General features: G+C 35.0%; 1 protein-coding gene across 8 annotated transcripts in view; it reads right to left on the reverse strand.

Moving 5' to 3' along the window:
* Positions 1-21,474, reverse strand: part of PDE4D (phosphodiesterase 4D) — a 530,620-nt gene that overhangs the window by 363,746 nt on the left and 145,400 nt on the right. For 7 of the 8 annotated variants that reach the window (XM_085566236.1, XM_085566237.1, XM_085566235.1 and 4 more), the window contains one exon: positions 8,211-8,446. In XM_085566236.1, the coding sequence (XP_085422362.1) occupies positions 8,211-8,446 (236 nt within the window). Of the gene's footprint in view, positions 1-8,210; positions 8,447-18,921; positions 18,989-21,474 lie in introns of all 8 variants that reach the window. The other variant, XM_085566241.1, reaches the window with a different exon arrangement.

Here is a 21,474-nt window from a genome sequence, read left to right on the forward strand (position 1 = left end):
CTCTTCTAGACAGCATCATGTAACCTGCACTGGTCATAAGCAGATATCTGACAAAAGAAAGAACTGGACAGCTGTAATTTATTTACTTACAAAGGCAAGTAACCTCCTAAAACTCCACCCATTTCCCTCTCAGAGAATTTTTTAGCCAAGGATAGCTTAAGTTATATAGAGAATAAGGACATAAAATAGCATCCAATTTTACTATGAACTGTATTTACTAATTACTAGGTTATGTGATCAAATGCTGCTTTCCAAACAATTGTACTGAAGTGATGTAAGAAATGCTTACAACTTCTTGATTTCCTACACAGCCTTTCTTTGCCTGTGCAAATCCTTGTCACTTGAAAATTTAGAGAAAGACTCACAATTGGCAATAAAACCTGTAAATCAGTTTTACCAGAGGTCATACAATAGCAACTCTGCATACAGACTGATAGAAATATGTAAATGCTCAGAATTAATATGTTTCTGATTTGAGCTTCTCTTTCCTGTGCTTTGGCAGCTCAGAGACCAGGCATTATTCTTCATACAACCACACCAATTGCCTCTGAACTGCTATGTGCTCTCCCTCAACAATCAGCCATATCCTTCTGGGCCAAGGCACCTTGGATGAAATTGTCCTAAAAGCTGGATTCACCTACAACTGCTGTCTGGATCACTCTTTTGAAGTGTTTTGGGGTATTTTCCCCCCTTAGCGTTATGTGCCTTTGGCAGTCCAGTGTCTTGTTTGTATGCTGCTGCTGTGAAGGTGATTGAAATGACAATCAGAGAGAGCCAAACACATTTTTACTAGTGAAGCTAACGTAAAAGAATAATTTCCAACATGAAAAAAATTCTTGTGAAAAGTATTCCTCTATCTGGATAGGCTTTCTGATTTCTTTTGTCATCTCTAAATTTATGTAAATATGGCATAGTGAAGAATATTAAGATATTATTGTGTTATGCATTACTTTTCACATTGCACTATCATTGGTGATTCACTATGTTCAATTATGTAAAATTTTGAATAGTGTGTGAGTTGGAGTTTGACTGACTGCCCAAAGTATTTTAAGAAAATAACTACTTTGCTAATTAACTACCCAAAAAATCCAGACAATACCTGAAAATTACAAATCTTTTAAGAAATATAATAGAATATATTGACCACTTATGGTACAGAAAGTAAAGCTGTGTTAATGAATGCCCAGCCTTCCTCCACCTCACTGAAACTTTAGCCCATTAGAAGCAGTCTTTTACTTCTGAAATATCCCTAAGAAGGTGAGCCATTGTAGCTGTAGACCTTGACACCAATAACCATCTAAACAGATGACTTTTCAATAGACTAAGAAGAATCATCAAGAGAAATCATTTAAAGGGGTCATTTAGCAAACAATCTGCCTCCTTAAAAAAAATCGTATAAGCTATGGAACAAGAAAACAGTCTTTTGTACTCTGTTTAATAAAGAGAAAATTATGCAAATGCAAAAACAAAGAACAGAGTATAGTCATATTAAAAATACCACTTCCCCCTTTTATGGAATTCATACAGGACTTTAACAACAATTGAATATTAAAATAATACTTTAATCACTATAATACTACATAATCAGCCATTGATTCACTTTCTTCTAGTATAATGGATAAAGTGTGATTAAGGGCTTAGAAACAATAGAAGGACACCAAATTTATTGAACAGTGAACCTCTGATAGAGATGAAAAAGAAGCGTTGGTGGTACAAGAAGAAATATTTCGAGGGAAGAATACTGAGATATCCCCTGACTTTTCAGGCATGGCACCAGTAAAGCCAAAGCTCAACTCAGGATGAACCTGGAAACTAAGATGAAGGGTAACAAAGAGGTGCATCATATCAAAAAATAAGAAAAAGGTAAGCATGGGCTTGTTGCTGAAGGGAGTAGCAAACCAAGTGACAAAGGATGTGTAAAGTGCTGAAGTATTCCAACCCTTCATTTCCTTATTCTCGTGGCAAGGCCTGTTCTCAGGCCTTAACTTGACCAAAAGCAAAGTTTTGAGAAGGAGACTATACCATCCACTGTGGGGAAAGATCAAATTAGGTTTAAGTTTCTGGAGCCACATACTGTTAAGATTTTTTCAGATTAACCATTGTTTGAAAGGAATTGTTTCAAAATACATATTTTTAACAAAAATTATACTTTCCTAAACTAAAAAATACATGCACACATAGACTATTAATACACAATTTAGTAACATCTGTTTCCAGTTTATGCTATGTAGATAATTAAGTAACTAAATGGAAAAATTAGAAATTTTACCATCATTGACTAAAAGAGCAAGATTTGATTAAAATTCCAAATTTTGAAAAGGATTTCAGAATAGTTAATGGACTGGAATGGACAGCAGGTACTGTGTACCTGCTGTCCTCCATGTCCTCCACCTGGCATCATATTTAACTACTTCAATTAATACTAGACATAAGTTTACAAAAGTCCTTTTATTTGAGGGGCTGGAGCTAATTGTGTCATCTGAAGTTATCCTCAACTACTATCCTCAGTTACTACTATGCAAGTAAGTGTTCTGATACAAGAACTGCCATCTTCACAGCTTTCTTACATCTCTTTAACACCAAGAAAATGCAGCTCTTGACCAACAGAATTATTTTTATATTGTTCTCCAAAATTATTCCAGGATCCATATAGCATTATAGAAATTATGGACACTGGTCACCAGAATAGAAGAGTCTCTTAAAAGCCAAAGCTTACATTCCACAAACACTGAAGCTTCTAGCATCCACTTAGCCTCCAAAATTCCCACTAATTTTTCCCACTAAGAAATGTGCACTCAAATGTTGACTCAGTTTCAGTTTCCACAATAATCAAATATGTTTTTCTTCACAACAGATACTGCAGTCGAAATTTGATGTCACTGAGTCAGTATGATACAGGTTCAATGTGAGTCTGGATGCATAACAACAATAATGTACTTAACTCCTACTACTAACAATTTAAAACTTTCCAAGATCTGATCAATAAAATTCTCTTTGACATAGCAGGTTTAGTTTAAAGGTTGAGATAAATGTAAAGCATATTTTTTCACCAAGGTCTATCCTCAACTAACAGGTAGAATAAAGCAGACACAGAAACAGGAGTCAAAAATGTTCAGATTCTCTTCATAGCTTGATTTCTGTCTTGTTCCTTAGCCTTGGACAGTTGCATTTCCCATTTGTGTGCAAAATGAAAACAACACATTTTCACTAACTGGAAAGGTTGCCCAAGGGTATCATGAAGATTTTCTCATGTTTATAATGTTTTTAAAATAAAGAAATAAGAAGAATAAAAAAGAAGAACTAAGAATTCTTGTGTTGCTCTTCATTATTCTTTACTAGCAGGTGACTCAGGGAACACAGACTGTTGAAGAGAGCTCATGAGAAGCTTTCTGAGTAAGGTTACTACTTGGTAGGTTCAAGGTCATAAATCTGAGTTAAAAAATAAATGAAATAACAAATTTTCCCGTTTTTCTCTGTCTTTCTCTTCAAGAAATATCTAAATCATAATTCTGACTTATTTTCACTAGATACACTAGTCTACTGAGTTGCAAATAAATAAACCTGAAGAGCAGATTTTCTCAGATTTTATTTTTGTTGTGTGTTACTCAGCTATGGTCAAATCTTATTGCTTTTATGATCTCTTACTAATACTTATTTCTTTAAAACAATGAGAAAAATTTAGCATCCTAGCTGTTCTTTTAAAAATAGTTTACTGTTATAGTAAGTGAATAACAGCAAAATTATGGTTCAGGATTCCTATATTTCAGTTTCTAACATTTGAAAAAACTTTTCTTGCTCTGAATACAGAGGACAAAATCTGTCTTTGAGGTACTCCTTGGGCACAAAAAAGACAATGTGCAAACAAGTGATAGGCCTTAAGACATATTTAGCTTGAAACTAGACTCTGATTCTGTATCAGAGCATCAAACTTTCAGTGATGATGCTAATAACAATCTGATAATATTTCTTTTCAAAAACAGATATTAAAAAATTTAAGTTAATCTTGAAAGGGCCTGGGGATAATTTTAAATCAAGTTTTTACCTGATTTCCAGTATAGAGAGTGTTGATTACCTCTTTAGTGGATAATAAAACACAGAAGTTTTAAGCAGTATAGTAACTTTCTAATCCACAGAACTTAAATTAAGGAAAAGCATAAATTAAGACAGAAAGAACATTGCAAAAAAGATACTTCAGAAATTAGCTGTCATGTAAATTGTTCTTGTAGCTCCCTAGAGTTTCATAAACACAATAATATGCCCACTCTGAGTTGTACATAAGCAATACGAAAGCAATTTAAAATAGATTTTATGTTGTGCAATTATAATAATCTCTCTCCAATGATGTCTGAACAAAGACTAGGATAAATAGTAGGAAGAGACAGTATCCATACCAAATCACAGAAAACTAAATGAAACACCGGATTATTTTAAGTATTTTTGTTATGAAAGCCTTTCTAAGTACTTTTTGATTACAAAACACTTTTTGCTTTCATATAATGCTTTTAATGAAATCTTCAAGTGTTTGGTATTCTCTTATTTCGGGAGTTTACATGCAATGAACATGACATTTTCCATCTAATTTTGTCAGTCACATGTTACAGGGACACAACAATCACCACAACTGGGATAGTCCTTTTTCACTGAAAAAGATATTCTTAAAAGGCAAATCAAAGAAATACTTCAGTCCCTGACACCTTGGATCTGTACCATAGAAAGAGAAGGTATACGTGCCATGGTCATTCACAATGTTCAGTAGAGGCCATGTCCTATCCCACCTTCTCATAAGCATTTCTTCTTTGGAGTAAGACAATGCAGAAATTGTTCACAGAACAAAAGAGACTGAATAGACTTCCATCATATTTCATGGAGCTTTGGACAAATCAATACCACCATTATAAAGAGATTTGATCAATTACCCTAAATCACCAGTACAAGTGTTTCAAAAAAGAAATCAAAAATAAAGTATCACACATGCTACATAATATAAATATTTGCTAGAGTATTGAATCAAGGTGGGAGCTCTAGCTACTGGTCAAATACAGAGATAAGGAAATTTTTAAATAGTTATTATAAAGTAGGTAAGATTAAAACCTTAAATATTCTCAAATAAATAACTTTCCATACATAACAGTCCCCCATCATTTTAATACCAGCTACTTTGGAGAAAGCAAAACCATTCTACCATCAATCATTTCTTATCTCTGCATTCAATATTAAATGTCATTTTAGCTGTTGCTTACATCAAAGCCATTGGTAAATTTAGTTATAGTTATTTGAGGAAAACTGGCCAAAGCATGCACCACACCCCAACTGGCCAAGCTATCCCAGTTTACAATAAAATATCACATTACATATTCCATATATGTACATGTTATTATTTATGAAATAAAAATAAACATAAATAAATACAAATGATAAAATATAACAGAAATAAAATTAAAATTAAAATTAAAATTAAAATTAAAATTAAAATTAAAATTAAAATTAAAATTAAAATAAGGAAGAATTGACATATTAAAAGCAATTATCTGCCTGTTTCTAGAAGATCTGGCAATTATTATATTTCATAATTGTAAGGATGATGCCAGCTGCAGGGTCAGCCTACTAATTTTCAAGCACTTGTTCTTATAGAGCAATATGCATTTTTGCATGTCATATTTCAGTAGGAGATATAAATTTTTTATCTTAGCACACTGATCTTCATTAGAGTCTCAGTCTAACCTGTATGAAAAAAATAAGGATCTGGATCCATGTATGCATGGAATGAAATTAGAAAGAAATGGCGAGGTATTGTGAGGTCTCAAAATCAGAAGGATAAGAGCTTACAAAGTTTGAAAGATTAAGAAAAACACCACTGAAAGTTTGTTTTCCAACTTTCAACATATGCTGCTGTTTGGATTTAGTTTAGTTGTTTTTTTTAATATAAACTTTGTTTTAATTGCTCTACAAAGCTAATGCAACTAGAAACAATCCTGTGACAGCATAAAGAGAGAGAAAAAGAGAGAGAGAAGGAGAATGAAAATGGGAGCCTGTGTATACAAACATGCATATGTGCATGTCCAAGAATAGAACGTATATTTTATTTCAAAAAAAAATCCGATGTAACTATTTTTAATTTTGCGCATTCCAGTAATTTAAATCAAAGCATAAGGGCTTTATAATGTTATGTTTTTATTCTTTTAGCATATTCTCCCAAAACCATACATTTCTAATTTAGGATGTTTTCTATGGTGAAATTCTTCTGTTTTAGAATGAGTTTCTATGACCCAAATGCTCTTCTACCTTCATTTACCTACTAAAAACAGAGAATCGTCACACCCACACTTTGATTCCCTTTCCTCAACTGCACGTTTCAGAAGCAAGGGAGGTAAGCTGCATTTCTACAGACATAATGAGACCCCTAAGTTTATGCACTTTCATGCAGATGAGAAGACAGATAATATGATGGCTTTCTCCAGCTGTTTGGCTGGCATAATAAGCATGTAAATAGGAAATTCATAGCTGAGAGAGAGCTAACAACTTAAAAACAGCACTAAACATCTAGAGAAATTTAATTTCCTGAACAATATTCTTCCTGTATCACTGTAATTGCTCTTTAGAATCATTAAAGCTAAAGATTTTATATTACAAAGTAAGATCAAAATTACAATTGCTTTGGCTGTTGTGTTTAGCTTTAGTTTATTTGTTTAAACAGCCTAGCAGTTCCATTCAATCTGTCTGTTGTTTCCCTGTCACTCTCAGAATAAATCTTGTTTTGTCCAGCTTCAAAACATGTTCCGACCAACCACAGAAATAAATTGCATAGACAGGGTACAAAGCTATCTCTTACTGCTGAGGAGAGATTCATACCCACAGAGAAGCCTCTCAAAGAAATAATCATTCTCTGAGTACAGTTGATAGCTACGCATAGTAACCACAATGTTTTAGATTTGTTATTTGAGTAACCTCAGAAGTATCTTTCTCTGGTATATTTAAATCCAGCCTAGAAAATAACAGTTTCCAGAAATTTATAATCACTTAGGTACTTCCATCAGACAATATTTTTCATTCTCCTTTCTAATCTTTCTGATGTATCACATCAGAATCACACCTTATTTTTTTTCTAGTCGTTACTAGAAGCATTGCACTTATTTTTCTTCCATATCTCAGGCAATCTTCTCCATAGACTCCATGGATAAAAACAAAAAACAAAGACATCAACCTATCTACAAAACAACACTACATTTCATTACATTTAACTCTCCAAATACTATTTTCATTTGTAAACAATCTCAGTGTTTATATGTTTTTGTGGATGTAGTCAGTATTTCTATGAGCATATTTCAAGAATGGGTCTAACTTCTTCAAAAAATAAAGGCATTTAGGAGGAAATAAGACATAGGAAGTGGTATTAAATTCAATGTTAATACTAGCTGTCTTTTTGGCTAAGCACACTAATGAATACTTATGGGTTTACTCATGTACTGCAAGTCCTAGTCTTTTCATAACTACATTGTTCAGAATATTCTCTCAGAACATATGTTCTAAAATTCTTAAGTACTTCATTTTAGCTCTCTGTTTATTCATGTTAACTTTTCCTTATATATTATCATGTCACCAAACACCTATACTGCCTTCACCATTGTAAGCAAAGCTTTCGTACTAAACACTTTATATTTTGGAAAATAAAGACAGAAAATAATATGTTATCAGAAAATATAAGAACTGGAAAGTTCACTTTCACATATTTTATAAAAGTTCGCAAACTTAATATGAAGAAACTACAATAGAAATTACTATAACCAAATAATTTCAAACCATTTATGTTGCAAATAATGTAGACATATAAGACAGACTAAATCCCCTCCGGATTTCTTGAAACTAGTTTTGAAGTAGTATAATTTTAAAATTCTATGTATAAAAAGTTCCTTTTATCCTCTACTTCCTCCTTCCCTCATCATCACAAATGGTTAATCAAGCCTTCAGAAACCTTCATTCGGAATATGAAGTATTAATAATGTTCAGAAAAACCTTTTTTTTAGAGTTTGTTCTACTAGATATGACCAAAAGCTTTACAACCACATTTACCACATGTCAGGCACAAATTTACAGACATTTTATTCAACTTTTTCATTCAGTGGCTTTAGAAAATAAATAAACTTTTCTCCTAGAAGCAGCATCAGCATCACCTGACACAGGAAATTTTGAATAAATAAATTACTGGGTCTTACCTGCTGGACTCAGCAGCTGTAATGGCAATCAGAGGAGGTATCCTCAGTGGAAGAGTCATGGGCCTTGGGATAGTCTCATTATCATTCTTTTTATCCCAGTCTGCCTGTTCTAACTGCCTGAAAGCCAGTGGGGGAAGCTGAATGTTACGGGATGATAATCTCCGCACAAGATAGGGCTCCATTCCTTGGGAAGGCTCTTCATCCTCAGTGCTCTGATGCAGAGCTTCTTCTGAAACCTATAATGAAGTCAAAAAAATATCACCATATAAGAAAACACTCATAACACTAATTTGATAACTCTTTTATTTCCTTTCTGTAACTTAGTTTCTAATAATTACTATTTGCACTTTAATAAAAAGAATGACAAAATATTGTAAAAAAATTCAAGGATTTAAAGAATATGTGGTTTTAAAAGAAAAGAGAAAGTGTATTTATCATGGGATTAGCACACTGCTATCTAAAATACTTATTCATACCTCTATAGAGAACAAGGGCTTTGTGTTAGACAGATTTCCTTCCCACAATATATATGCTTCCCTACAAGTTATCTACCTTTTGGAAGAACTGAGGGTCCATAGACTGATAATAAATTAAAAAAAAAAAAAGTAGTAATTGGAGATTTAGAACTATACACCTCTTGACTAAAAACATGAGAAACTTCATTTTTTATTTTCTCAGGTGTGCCAATTCCCATATTTTTTGCTTACAATAATTTCATGCTAACAGTAAGAGCTGAACATTTATAGCAACAACCATAGGTCTTAGAACCTCTGAAGTTGAGGCCCTAATTAAATCTTTTGTTTAAACATTATGCTCAATTTAATCATCCACAGAGATGGCAATATTCTCTGGGTCAAAGAAGAATAGTGGATAATTCAATAAAGAAAACTTCAACTGGTAACGATTTAAAGGGGAAAAAATTTGCTCTGAATGTTTCTGAAATTTTTAACAAACAGCTGTTTCTCTCACCATTATGAGCGAAAATTCTCAAAAAGTTTACTTTTTGGAGAGAGCTTTGGAGTTTGGTGGTGGCTCTGGTGAGAACAGAAGTTATTGCCATGTCTGATAGAGCCAGTACCAACCAGCTGGAAGATAGACACATTGCCTAGCCTATCTGTAGTGGTGGCAGCACCTCTGAGATAACTTATTTCAGAAAGGGAAAAAACGCTTGAGCAATTGCAGCCAGAGAGGGGAATGAGAACATGTGAGAGCTTCAGTTCTACAGATGCCCAGGTCAGAGGAGAAGAAGGGACAGAAGGTGCTCCAGGCACCAGAGCTCAGGTTCCCCTGCAGCCCTTGGTGCAGACCATGGTGAGGCAGCTGCGACCCTGCAGCCCATGGAGGTCCCAGGTGATGCAGAGATCCACCTGCAGTCCCTGGAAGAGACCCACGCTGGAGCAGGTGTGTGCCTGAAGGGAAGCTGTAGCTCCATTGGAAACCCTTCCTGGAGCAGCTTTGCTGTCAGGAATTGTGACCCCCATGGAGAACCTCTGCTGGAGCAGCCTGTTGCTGAAGGACTGCACTGCTGCGTCTCCCCCTCAAATCCACAGGGATAAAACCCCTGTGGAGCCCGGCCAGCTGGGCAGTGGGGTGAAGCGGGCAGAGGGAAGGAACTTCTCCTTGGATCCCGGGGGGCTTGGAGAAGCTCCCACGTGAGTCCAAAGACAAGATGGTCCCACAAGCAAAGGAAAGAGGTGCTCTCCCTCAGGATTAGTTTCAAAGTTTAATGAGGGCCTGGAGAGATCCCAGGCCACATCTGGCTTCGAAGGACCTTCAGAGCAAGAGAAAAGGTCTCCCGGCCTGGAGCTGCCAGATATAGGGGGGTGGGGAAACCTGAGCAGGCAATGAGGGAAGGACATGGGAGCGGCTCTCCTGGGGCAAGGCCTCAGAGTGACCACTGAGGAGGGGTGGGGAGGAGTCCCAGCCAGGGTCCAGTTACCTGGTGACCCTGGGAGAAGGGTCTGGACAAAGGGGAAGGGTCACCAGGTGCTGGACACATCACCTGGGAGGAGACAGGGGGATGGGTTGGGGTTTGATGGACATACAGGTGCTGATGGGAAAGCTGGGATGGACAAACAGGTACAAAGAGGGGATATGGAGGAACAAAGCATTATGAGGGGATAGACAGTGCAAACACAACTCTACACTGCACCTTATGGAAAGGACCCATGCTGGAGCAGAACTGCAGCCCATGGGAAGCAGTCAGGTTGTGGAGAACTTTCTCCAATGGGAGGCACCACAAGGTGGAACAGGAGAAAATTGTGAGAAGTATTCCCCTGGTGGAGGACAGAGCAGTGGAAACAACACAATGAACTGCCTGCAGCCCCCATTCCCCACCCTGCTGCTCCACATGGAGAGGATGAGGTAGAGAATTCTGGAGTAAAGTTGAGGCCAGGAAGAAGGGAGGGGTGGTTGTGCTCGTTTATAACAATTGGAAGGTCTTTTAAGATTTAATTTTATTTTTCTCACTAACCTGTTCTATTTGATTGGTAATATATTGAACTTCTTTGGATCAAGTCAGTTTTTTCTGTGATGATAATGGTGAGTGGCTTTTTCCTAGCCTTATCTCAACCCTTAAGCCTCTCATCATACTTTCTCTCCCCTGTCCAGCTAAAAAGGAGAGTGATGGAGGGGCTTTGGTGTGCACTTGGCATCCTACCAAGGTCAACCCACCACAGTAGCATTAATGAGAGCTCATTTGTACTTGGAGTTTGAGCAGGGGCTATAAGCAAATGGTTTCCAATTTTTAATCATAAAATCTTAATTAATAATTTAGCTATTTTTCTTAATTCAGCTGCAATCTAATTTAAGAAAACAAATATTATAAAACAGTATGCATTAATACAAATACTCTGAAGGAAATCAACAGTAAAATCAATCACTGTAAAAATATGACAGGAATTAATGTGTTATAGTCATCCAGGGAGAAGTTTAACTTCATGCTTGTATTTTCAGTGTGTGCATAGTGTATATTTAAGACAGCTGAATAAATTAAAAACAATAATTAAATTAATTATAGCCCTGCAAAAAAATGAAAAATGATGATATCAAAGCTAAAAATAGTGTCTCACATGAGGATTTTTGATACATTTCACCAGCTGGATTTTTTTGGGCCAACTTGAAACGCCATAAAAATCCTTGAAAAAAATCCACACGCAGTCAGAACTAGATAGCTGAATTGAGAAAGTGAACTTCCTGGGCAGTTTCTTCAATTCCCATTCAAAAATTAGAGATTTAGAGGATTATGATCTGAATAAAGCCAGAAAGAAATGGAAAAGTTCCAACACAAGTACTATGGACAAGCCTTGCAGAAATTAAATAATAGACACCTAATGTTTATTTCTATTATAATGAAAATTAAATAAATTTGTGGGAAAACCAGCCACCTATTCAAATACAAATGCTCAGGCATCTAAACCAGGAAATGTTTGTCATAATGATTTTATCCATCTTGGGAAACAGAAAAGAAACATGCTTTGGTAGATTTGCCTAATTTTTCAGCATGATTTTAAGAACTATCATATGTATCAACAGAATTTTAGGCAACTTATACTAGTATCCCATCATGAAATTGTTGAACAAGCACAGCAAAAGCCAATGCTGTCATTACCACAAAACCACTCACTAAAAATGAAAACCAAGCTTTGGAATGGCAGGTGTGTCATCGGCTACATAAAATGACCCAAGCTCATGATTGCTGATAAAAAAGAAAACAAGAAACAGTCTTGCTCCTGACATTTTCTTATCTATGAGAATGTAGAAAAGAAAAAAATGTTTCCATAAAGTGTGTGTTCATGAAATCAGTTAAATGGGACATATTAGGCTTTCTTTTTTACCTTAAAGGTCTGGAAGACTCTCTGTTAATCCCTGCCCTGTAACCAATTAACTGAATTCTAGAACATGGCAACCTTTCAGATACCAATTAACTTACTTCAACACTTTTTGTCCAGAGCAGACTCTGGGCTGGGACATTTAAAGTGTCTGTTTCCTTTTTTCATTTTTTCATGGTTGGTTAACTTAATGCTCAAGGGATCATTTGCTAGCCTTCTAATTAGCAGGCATGTTTCTTAGCTCTTATCAGTAATTGCTCATTAGTAGGCATAGATTTTTGTACAAAAATAAGCCATTGTAACCTTACAAACAAAAGCCAGCCACCTATCATAAGATTGCCAGAAAATATAAAGAGCCTGAGAGATGTCAAAAAGAGTCCTGACACTGAAATGCAGACTAGGTTTTTTGCCACTTCTCTGCAGACCACTTGACACACTGAACAAGATTGTCTATTTCTCACCTTTCTTAGCATTTTATTAAAAATATTTTTTACACATCTCTTACAAAGTGTGTTGTGTCAATTATTGAATCATCCCTAACCAACTCACCCTAGCACATCTTTCCATTCTTTCCAATGGAAGATCAGTCTTCTGACATGGATCAAATGACTGTATTGTATCCTTTCTCTACCAAGAACAAATAGGCAAATGTGAAAGTACTTATAAAACTCAGTGCTGCAGTCATTCTTCTAACAACTTTGACATGCCAGCACAGTGCTCTTTAAATGAATACAGGGAAAAAGGGTACAGTGCCTTGCGTTCTTGCACTTCAATGTCATGTCCCATAGCAGAATTGAATCATAAGTTATCTGAAAAATAGGTTAAAGTAATCACCTCAGTTTGTTTACCTGCAGCCCAGAGGCATGCTGTGTACCAAAAAGCCAGAGGCTCATTTTGGAGGTTTAACACTCTTTCTCCTAATGAATAATAGGAGTTGTTACTATCCCACCTACAAAACAACTCCTTGACTCAGCTTTATGACTCAAGACTGGCTTGAGTCAGAAAGTAATAAACTCTAATAATTCTACCTACATCTGCAAAAAATCATTCTCTCATTTACAACAGAATATTTAGATGAAAACACCTAAATAATACTTCTATACTTTTACTCAGAATAAGAAATAATGACTTTATGCATTATTAAAAGATGATATAGCAGTATTTACTATTACCATAAGTGTTCAAACAGTTCCTCTAAAAAGACAGTGGCTAGTGTCTTACACTAAACTTAGTGCTTTACAAACCAGTAATATATTTACAAAGAATAGGTGCTGGCTTGATAGTATTATTATCTGGACTCTATTTTCTGCTTTACTCTGAATATTAATGGCACTGACAATGCTTTCACCATCACGACATCTTAGTTTCTATACTGGAGAATTGATATAATTCCCATCAAGGTATGAGTGTTTTTGAGATCCACAACACTATTTATTAGCATAGCTATTGTAGATCTAGACTAAATACACTACTCTGCTTTCAAGCAATACTCTATTTCCATTCCTATAGTCTCTTCACTTCTTCCTCACCAATAACTATTTAAATACTTTGAAAATATAACTAAAAAAAAACATTAAACCAGTAAATATTCTTGCCCTTGGATTCTCTAATTTTTATTAAAAAGTAAATGAGAATATATTATTCACAGACCATTTCAATGATGCATTTCACTGTGACTAGATTTATTGCTATTCATTACTTGCAGTATGGAAAAGGAGAAAACAATGATGATTCATAGTCCTAAAACCATACTTTAATAAAATTAACTTTTATTCTGTCAGGCAATTCTTCTCCTTTTTTTTTTTTAATGATGCAAATATTTTTAGTGAAAAAAGATTCTACATGTGTTTAGAATAATTTTTTGCTATGTGTTTCTTCAAGTGGTTTAAAATAATTATACCATTTAAAATGTGATTATGCATCAGAACTCATTTACACTAAAAAATTTAAAAATTTTTAGTAATAATATGGTTAACCAGATTGAAATAGTGTAATGGTTAATAGCACAAGGAATACCCATGTTTATTCCTGTTACATATTTAGAAGGATGAAAATTATATACTTGAGGCAAATAGAAGATAAATACTTCGCAGATCAACAATATGTAGAGTTTTCTGCGGAAAAATTGTTTTAATTCAACAGAACAAATTATTTTCACAGAAAAGCTCTAAAAAATACAGTAAAAGGTCCTTTGTCTCCTTTGAGAATGACAAATCCTGGAAGCAAAGGAAGCACTGGAAGTCTGAAAGAACTGGAAGAACTCCTGTTCTAAGAGAACAAATTACAGGAACTCAAATTCCACTAGAAGAGTGAACCTACCAATATCACACAAAGAAATAAATCATATTACTATACAGATGTAAGAAGAATACAATGAATTTGACTTTATAGAAAACCTCCTCAAATGAACTATTGCCATTTTGGGGGTATATATGACAAAGTTTTGTAACATACTAACATGAAACTGATGACCAAAATAATGCTGTTCAAGTACGTCTGTCTTTGAGGCACAGAACATGGGAATTTCCTACCCGACTTTCAGGTTCCCAAACTCATCTGCATGAGGTTATTATCAACTTAGCAGAAAAATGAGGTCTAACTGAAATAAACACTCCTTGATCCTGAGCTGCAGTCTTAAGAATTATGGAATCATTTTGTTTGGGAAAGATTTTTCAGATCATTGAAGCTGTTTGTAAAACTAAGGCTACCAGGTCCAACAGTAAGCCACATATCTAAGCACCCCATCTGCATGTCTACATCTTCTAAACACCTCCAGGGATTATGTCTCAACCACTTTCTTGGGCAGTCTGATTCAATGCTTCACAACACCATCAGTGTAGAAATTTTTCTTAATGTCCAATCCAAACCTCCTGTGGTAGGAGGTTGTTTCATTTTGTCCTGTCATTTTTTTCCTGGAAATAAATAGGGTAGGTCTGTCCCAGAGGTTAAGTAGGTCTACCTATCCCAAAGGTCTACAATCCAAGGCTCCAGCCTCAGGACTTTGTGTACACTTTAACACCTTCAGCCCAGGTGCTGATATATTAGACAGTTTTCTTAGTCTTATACTTCTTCAATCAGAAAATTTCCCACAAGCTCTTCTTTTTTATCTCTAGCAACTATTCTTCTGACAGCATATTTTTTGAAAATTGTCTGCACATAGGTATATACTCAGCAATGAAAACATCATGCCAAAATCAAGAAAAAAAATAACTGAAGCAAGTTACTTAAAATCATGCTGATGACAGTTTTGAATTTCAGATTTGTTCATATAGGAGATTACACCTGTACTGCATCCTCTGCTGCACTTATAATGAAAAACCTGTAGGTGTACAGACCTAGGTTTTGTGGGCTTCAGAAAAACAGAACTACTCTTACTTCAGCTTCATGATGCATTGTCAGTTGCGTAAGAGGACCTCATTCAGTAATAATCTCAAATCCTATGGAATTCATAACTAAGCTATATACCTGTCAGAATGTTCCAAAAATGTGAGTACAAGATTTAGCCCATTAATGGCACTTGAAAAATCAAGAAACAAAGGCTCACCCATGTTTGTATTAATTGTATAGTAGCTGTTATTAAAAAATTAGTTTGCTATCATCTGGAGTTCTGTGATGTGTACTCAAGGTATACTTGCCTCTGCATGGGAAAGTAGTTGAAATGCACATGTGCAAAAAAGTAAAGTTCCTAACATGGAAAAAATCTTCTTCCATCCCATTACATAAAGAAAAGCGTTTTATGGCATCACATATATCGAATCTTTCAGGATAGGTGAAAGCTTAGATACAACTACTTAGTTATTGCTGTAAATGCACCTTTATGACAGGGACATACAAGAGAAAGCTGACAGAATATTCATTAAGTTTTTTGTTTGTTTATTCTTTTTTTTAATTTATTAAGATTTTTCTTTCAAATTCTCAAACAAGTAACTTTATTGTCAGAAGTACTGGGATGAAGTCCTTTTACTGATCACATCCAATTTCTGGAAATTAATTTATTAGTAATTGTTTTCCAATAAATATGCTAACAGAGTCATAACATTACAAGCACATTGCAAAATGTTGGGACCCCCTGGTAGTGTAGTTTTATTTTAAGACATAGCCACAGCAAAGTAGTTTACAGAGGTCTTTTTTTTCTCCAAAAGGGAATTAATGAGAGTCCAGTTGCAACTCAGAGTATAAAGATTTACCCATGTGTCTTTACCTCCTCTTTTTCCACCCTAAGAATTAGAGTTATCTAGCAGGTCATATGATTACTTAGACTAAAATACAGATTTGGCCTCTCTTTCCAGTACATATTTTGAAATTTTTCAGATTAGATATTGCCTCAACTGATGTTGCCAAATGTGAGCTCCGTCCATTTTAACTTGTCTTTTAATACACCCCTCCACCTCTTCTGCCCTGCCTATCCCTCCTGAACAGCCTGTAGCCATCCAGCAGGGCACTCCACTCAGGGGACTCACTGCACCAGGTTTCCTTTATGCCAGTTATGTCAAATATTTGAGACTGGACCAGATTTTATGTATACTCTTATGTCCTCAGAAATGCAAATTAAACCACAATAACCTCAGTATTACTGAAGTTTTGCCTTTTTTACTACACATACTACCCTTCTTCATTTTTATCATCTTTTGACCACACAATTATTGGATGACTCAGTTTTTCAGGATATTCATATATCTGAAAGCATTACAATTTCCCTGTTGCCACAAATAATGAATATTTTTTGCAAAATATTTCCAATACCAGCATAAGAAATTAGCATCTTCTAGGGAAGTCTGCATGAAGAAAAAATATTTTAAAAATGCTCCTTCCAGCAAGAAAGGATACCTGAGGCTCGTTCCATGATTATTGATTATATGCAAGACAAGCTTAGGAAACCTAGCTGCTGGGACAAAAAAAACATTACATGAAGAAAAGATACAGACTAATTTCTGTAAATGAGTTTTACCAGAATATGTTTTGTGACTTACTCAGGAAAATCTTTGTCAAGATGAAGAAAAACAGCATATAGCCCACCAGTATCATGACTCCAAAATGCTCTTTTTTAATGTTCTGAGACTACAAGTTTTTCAAAGGCTGAGACCTGGATTAACCTGTCTCATCCTCTCTGTGCAAGTGGAGCTAAATAACACACTAATCTTCCTAACTTGTAGGGAATATAAATTTCAAAGAAATAGGAGTGATATTAAAATATTCCATCCTTTAAAAAATAAGCTATAGAAAAGAGTAATATTTAAAATTTATTAGAACACCTGCTCTAATAATTTAGAACAAATTATCAGTTTGAATAGAGATCTCTAGCAACACAAAGTGAGAAAAACAATAATTTCTGATCTAAATGTAATCCACCTAAGCCATGTCTACTCTTTCTGTTTATGGTGTTCAAGAAGCTTGCAAATTTAAATACACTTCCATAAAGATTTAGAATTTTATAAAATTTACCAGAATTTAAAAACCAAGGAACAACAAATTTTAAGCAAACATCTAGCATTTTAGGCAAATACCTAGCATTAAATCACTTGAAAGGCTTAATTTTTTTTAAGAAATCCTATCAGAGTTAGTTGAATTAAATAAAATAAGGAAAAAAAACCCCAAAAAACAAAGTATAATCTTCTATAATAATGCAATTATTGTACTTAAATAAGTATTCCTGAAAGACGACTGCTCTTGGCTAGAGGAGAGTTAATTTTCTTCTGAGTGGCTGGCTTGGGGCTGTGCTTTGGATTAGTGCTGAGCACAGGGCTGACAGTACAGAGATGTTTTTGTTGTGGCTGAGCAGGGCTCACACAGAGCCAAAACCTTTTCTGCTTCTCCTATTGCCATGGTGGTGAGGGGCCTGGGGGTGCCTGTGAGGAGACACAGCCAGGACAGGTGACCCCACTGAGCAAAGGGAGGTTCCCACTAAATACATGAAGTGGGGGAAGAAGGAGGAAGAAGGGAGACATTTGGAGTGAGGAGTTTGTCTTCCCAAATCACCACTATGTGTGTTTGGGCCCTTCTCTCTTGGAGACGGCTGAACCGGCCCACAGGAAGCAGTGAATTCCTTGCTTTTCTTTGCTTGTGTGTGAGGCTTTGGTGTTACCTATTAAGCTGTCTTTTATTTCAACCCATGAGTTTTCCAGCTTTTACCCTTCCAATTCCTTTTCCATCCTGCTGGTGAGGGAGTGAGTAAGCAGCTGTATCGTACTTGTTTGCTGGCTAAGGTTACACCATGACAAACATTAAAGCACTGGTAGAGAAATTGGAACCAAAAGCTTCTATATATCAAAATTTTATTTTTCAGTTTTTCCAATGTATTATTTTAATATGATCTTTTTATAGTCAAGGATCAGACCTGCCTTAAAGCAGTCCAGATATGATTTAAATGGGAAAACAATTCCATCCTTCTTGTTGAAGAATACTTCTTGCATTTCAAGCTGTTTCTAAGCAACTTCATAAGCAGGGCAATACTGAACTTGAGTATATACAGATTTGGAGTCATGACTGTTCCTTTAAGAGAATGTTAATATGCAGTTCATTTTACCAAGAAACAGTACAAGATAAATATGCTTGTATTTTACACTAACATAAAATACATCATAGAAGCTTCTGAAATTTTCATAATGCACTTTGAAATTGCAACCCAAGGTACAGAGCTCGTATTGTTTTAGCTCACCAAGATTAAACTACTCCTTGAACAAGGCTTTTAGTTATCATTAGTTTATTGTTGTTAGCTTAGATTTTACTAGTGTGTTCTGTTTGCCCAATAGTAAGCAGTCCACACCAGAAAATTTTATTCAGAGCAAATAAATATTTGACTCTCTATTCAGAATAAATAAATATATACAGTTTTAATTCTGTAATTAAAAAAAAAAAAAATGGTGAGCACCACAGTTTCTTACTTTGTTTGACACAGGGAGAGATGGCCATACATTCCATATTAGTTCTACACCTACCCCAGTGTCCTATCTGATGTCATTTTGAAAGAGAATGGTTAGAGAAAATGTGTTAGATTTAGGATTTAGGATTAGAAACTCATAGCTAATTCTATTAATTTTAGTGGTTTTTTCAAAGTATTTATACAATTTCCTCTTATGCTTTGCAATTTTTATTTCTACATTTTCTGAAAAAAAAATACTCTTATTGGCTTTTGAATGCATGCCAGTTATTATTTTTTTCTCTATGTCTTTCTGGAGAATACCTAATATTCTATTTGACTTTTCACTGCTGGCTATTGAGGTGATTTTTGCAGATGAACATTCACAATGTCCAGCTCCATTCTGAGCTGAAATTTTTAAAAAAAACCTTTACCACATACTTACAGAAATTTTATAACTCCCATGTACATTTTTTGTTACTTGTCAACAAAGTAAGTCAAGTATAGAATATTTTGAAGTATCTTAGAATCATAGAACTACAGATGATTTGGGTTAGAAGGAAACTTAAAGACCATCTCATTCCAAATCCCCTGCCATGGGCAGGGAAGCCACCACTAGCCCAGGTTACTCAGAGCCCCATCCAGGCTGATCTTAAGATTCAAAATCAGTGGAATTATTAACTTCAGGAATTTAATTTTCTTTTTTTCAGAAACTAGTTTTGATTTGTCAATGCATTACCTTGCGAACAGGTATCTATAAAGTGCCCAAGTAAAGGTAATTGAGAACAGTCCCTGACAAAGAATCTTTATTTGTGCCTTAGTTCAAACTAATTTTTAAAAGGTAGAAAACTACAAGGGAGGAAGACATTCCTTAGGTCCCTCAGGTCAAAAAGGAAATAGAATTCCTATCATTTTATATAGGGAATACTTTGAATAATATTGTTGCAGGAAGACAGGGAAATAAATTGCTATATATAGTGATTTAGTAAAAATATTGAGATTTCTTGCCATCAATAACTGTCAATTTGTTGAAACATGAACTAGTAAGACCAACCTGCTCAAGTTAGATGTTCATATTCTATTAAGCAATAATAATCAAAAACTTATTGCATATAATTGTAAAAATATAACTTGACAAATGCAAGTAAAACAAAGGGCACACAGTAAAAGCCATAATTTCAGGATAGTGCTCCTGTGTTTGTACATCATTATTTCATTAAAAAAAGGCCTACAAAAACTACTGTGACAATAAAAATATATGGAAAGTTCTGCTAAAGACATATTAGATAGTTAACAAGGCACTGCATTAATATCTAAATGCTTAAAGAAGACAGGAAAAATTAAAAAGGAAAGAAGGAAAATTAATAAAAGTCTTAAAGAAAATCATACTGAGAAACAGAAAGCCAAACAACCACGCAAATATATTATTTTATTAATAAACTCAACAGTATGAATTTATTACTATAACCATGTTCTCTCCACAAGACTTATCTTTTTGAAAATCAAAGTACAGTTTAAATACAGTTAAATTCTGGTACTTCCATCTACACATAAAAACCTCAGAAGAATTATTTGAACTCAGATCTCTTGAACTGCCAAGGTAGGGGTAGAAATTTAAATGATAATGGCATTCAAGATTGTAATCTTATAGAGGGGTCAGATAGGGCTGCTACCTATCTGTGTTCATGCTTCACCAGGTCACTACTATTGCTTGAGTTAATTCAATCATAGCTCAAGGTAAAACTTGATATAAACCAGTTCCATAACAAGGACATCATGCTGATATTTTATATAATGTTACACAAGTACACTCTTTTCCAAGAACACTTATGCCATAGGAGTTGAATAGGAAATTGGTTTTTTATACCACCTCACTGTTCCATGTCAGAAATCTTCATATTCTGTGACATATGAAAAGTTCTTTCAAAATTTTATAAAAAGCAATGTTCAAAATGTTTGTATTCTTCGACCTTTCTCCTCAGAGTCAAATAGTCCAGGACACCACAATGTCCTGGAAATAAATCAATCAAGAGTGAATTACTTAATCACTGAGTTTGGAAGAATTCTGTGGAGTTTGTCTAGTTCAAGCTCTGTTCAAGCAAGCTCAGAGAGTAGCTTGTCAGGACAGTGTCAAGGCATGTTCTTATCAGTAGGCTACTCCTCAGTCTCTCTGGACAACTTGGCCTTCAAACACTTCAAATAGTGTTTGACCATCTCTCAAACAGAAAATAATAACAATAATAATAATAATCATAATCATAATGATAAATAAAATTTAAAACATTAAAAAGGTGTTTTCTTGTGTTCAGATGCAATGTCATGTGTTTCAATAGTTAATGTATGCCCAGTGGTTTTTTGCCTTGTCACTAAGCACTCTGAAGCAGAAACTGGTTCCATTATGAATACTCCCACAAGAGGCATTTATACATATTGATACCTCACCCCAGAGCCTTCTCTTCTCCAGGCTAAACAGTTCCAGCCCTCAACCTTCTCCTGTAAGTCACACACTCAGTTTCCTTAATCATCTTCATTCTTTGCTGTACTCATTTAATGATTCATAATTTTCTTGTAGTGGGGC

This window comes from Lonchura striata, chromosome Z, assembly GCF_050655825.1.
Source record: "Lonchura striata isolate lonStrDom1 chromosome Z, ASM5065582v1, whole genome shotgun sequence".
NCBI lineage: Eukaryota > Metazoa > Chordata > Aves > Passeriformes > Estrildidae > Lonchura > Lonchura striata.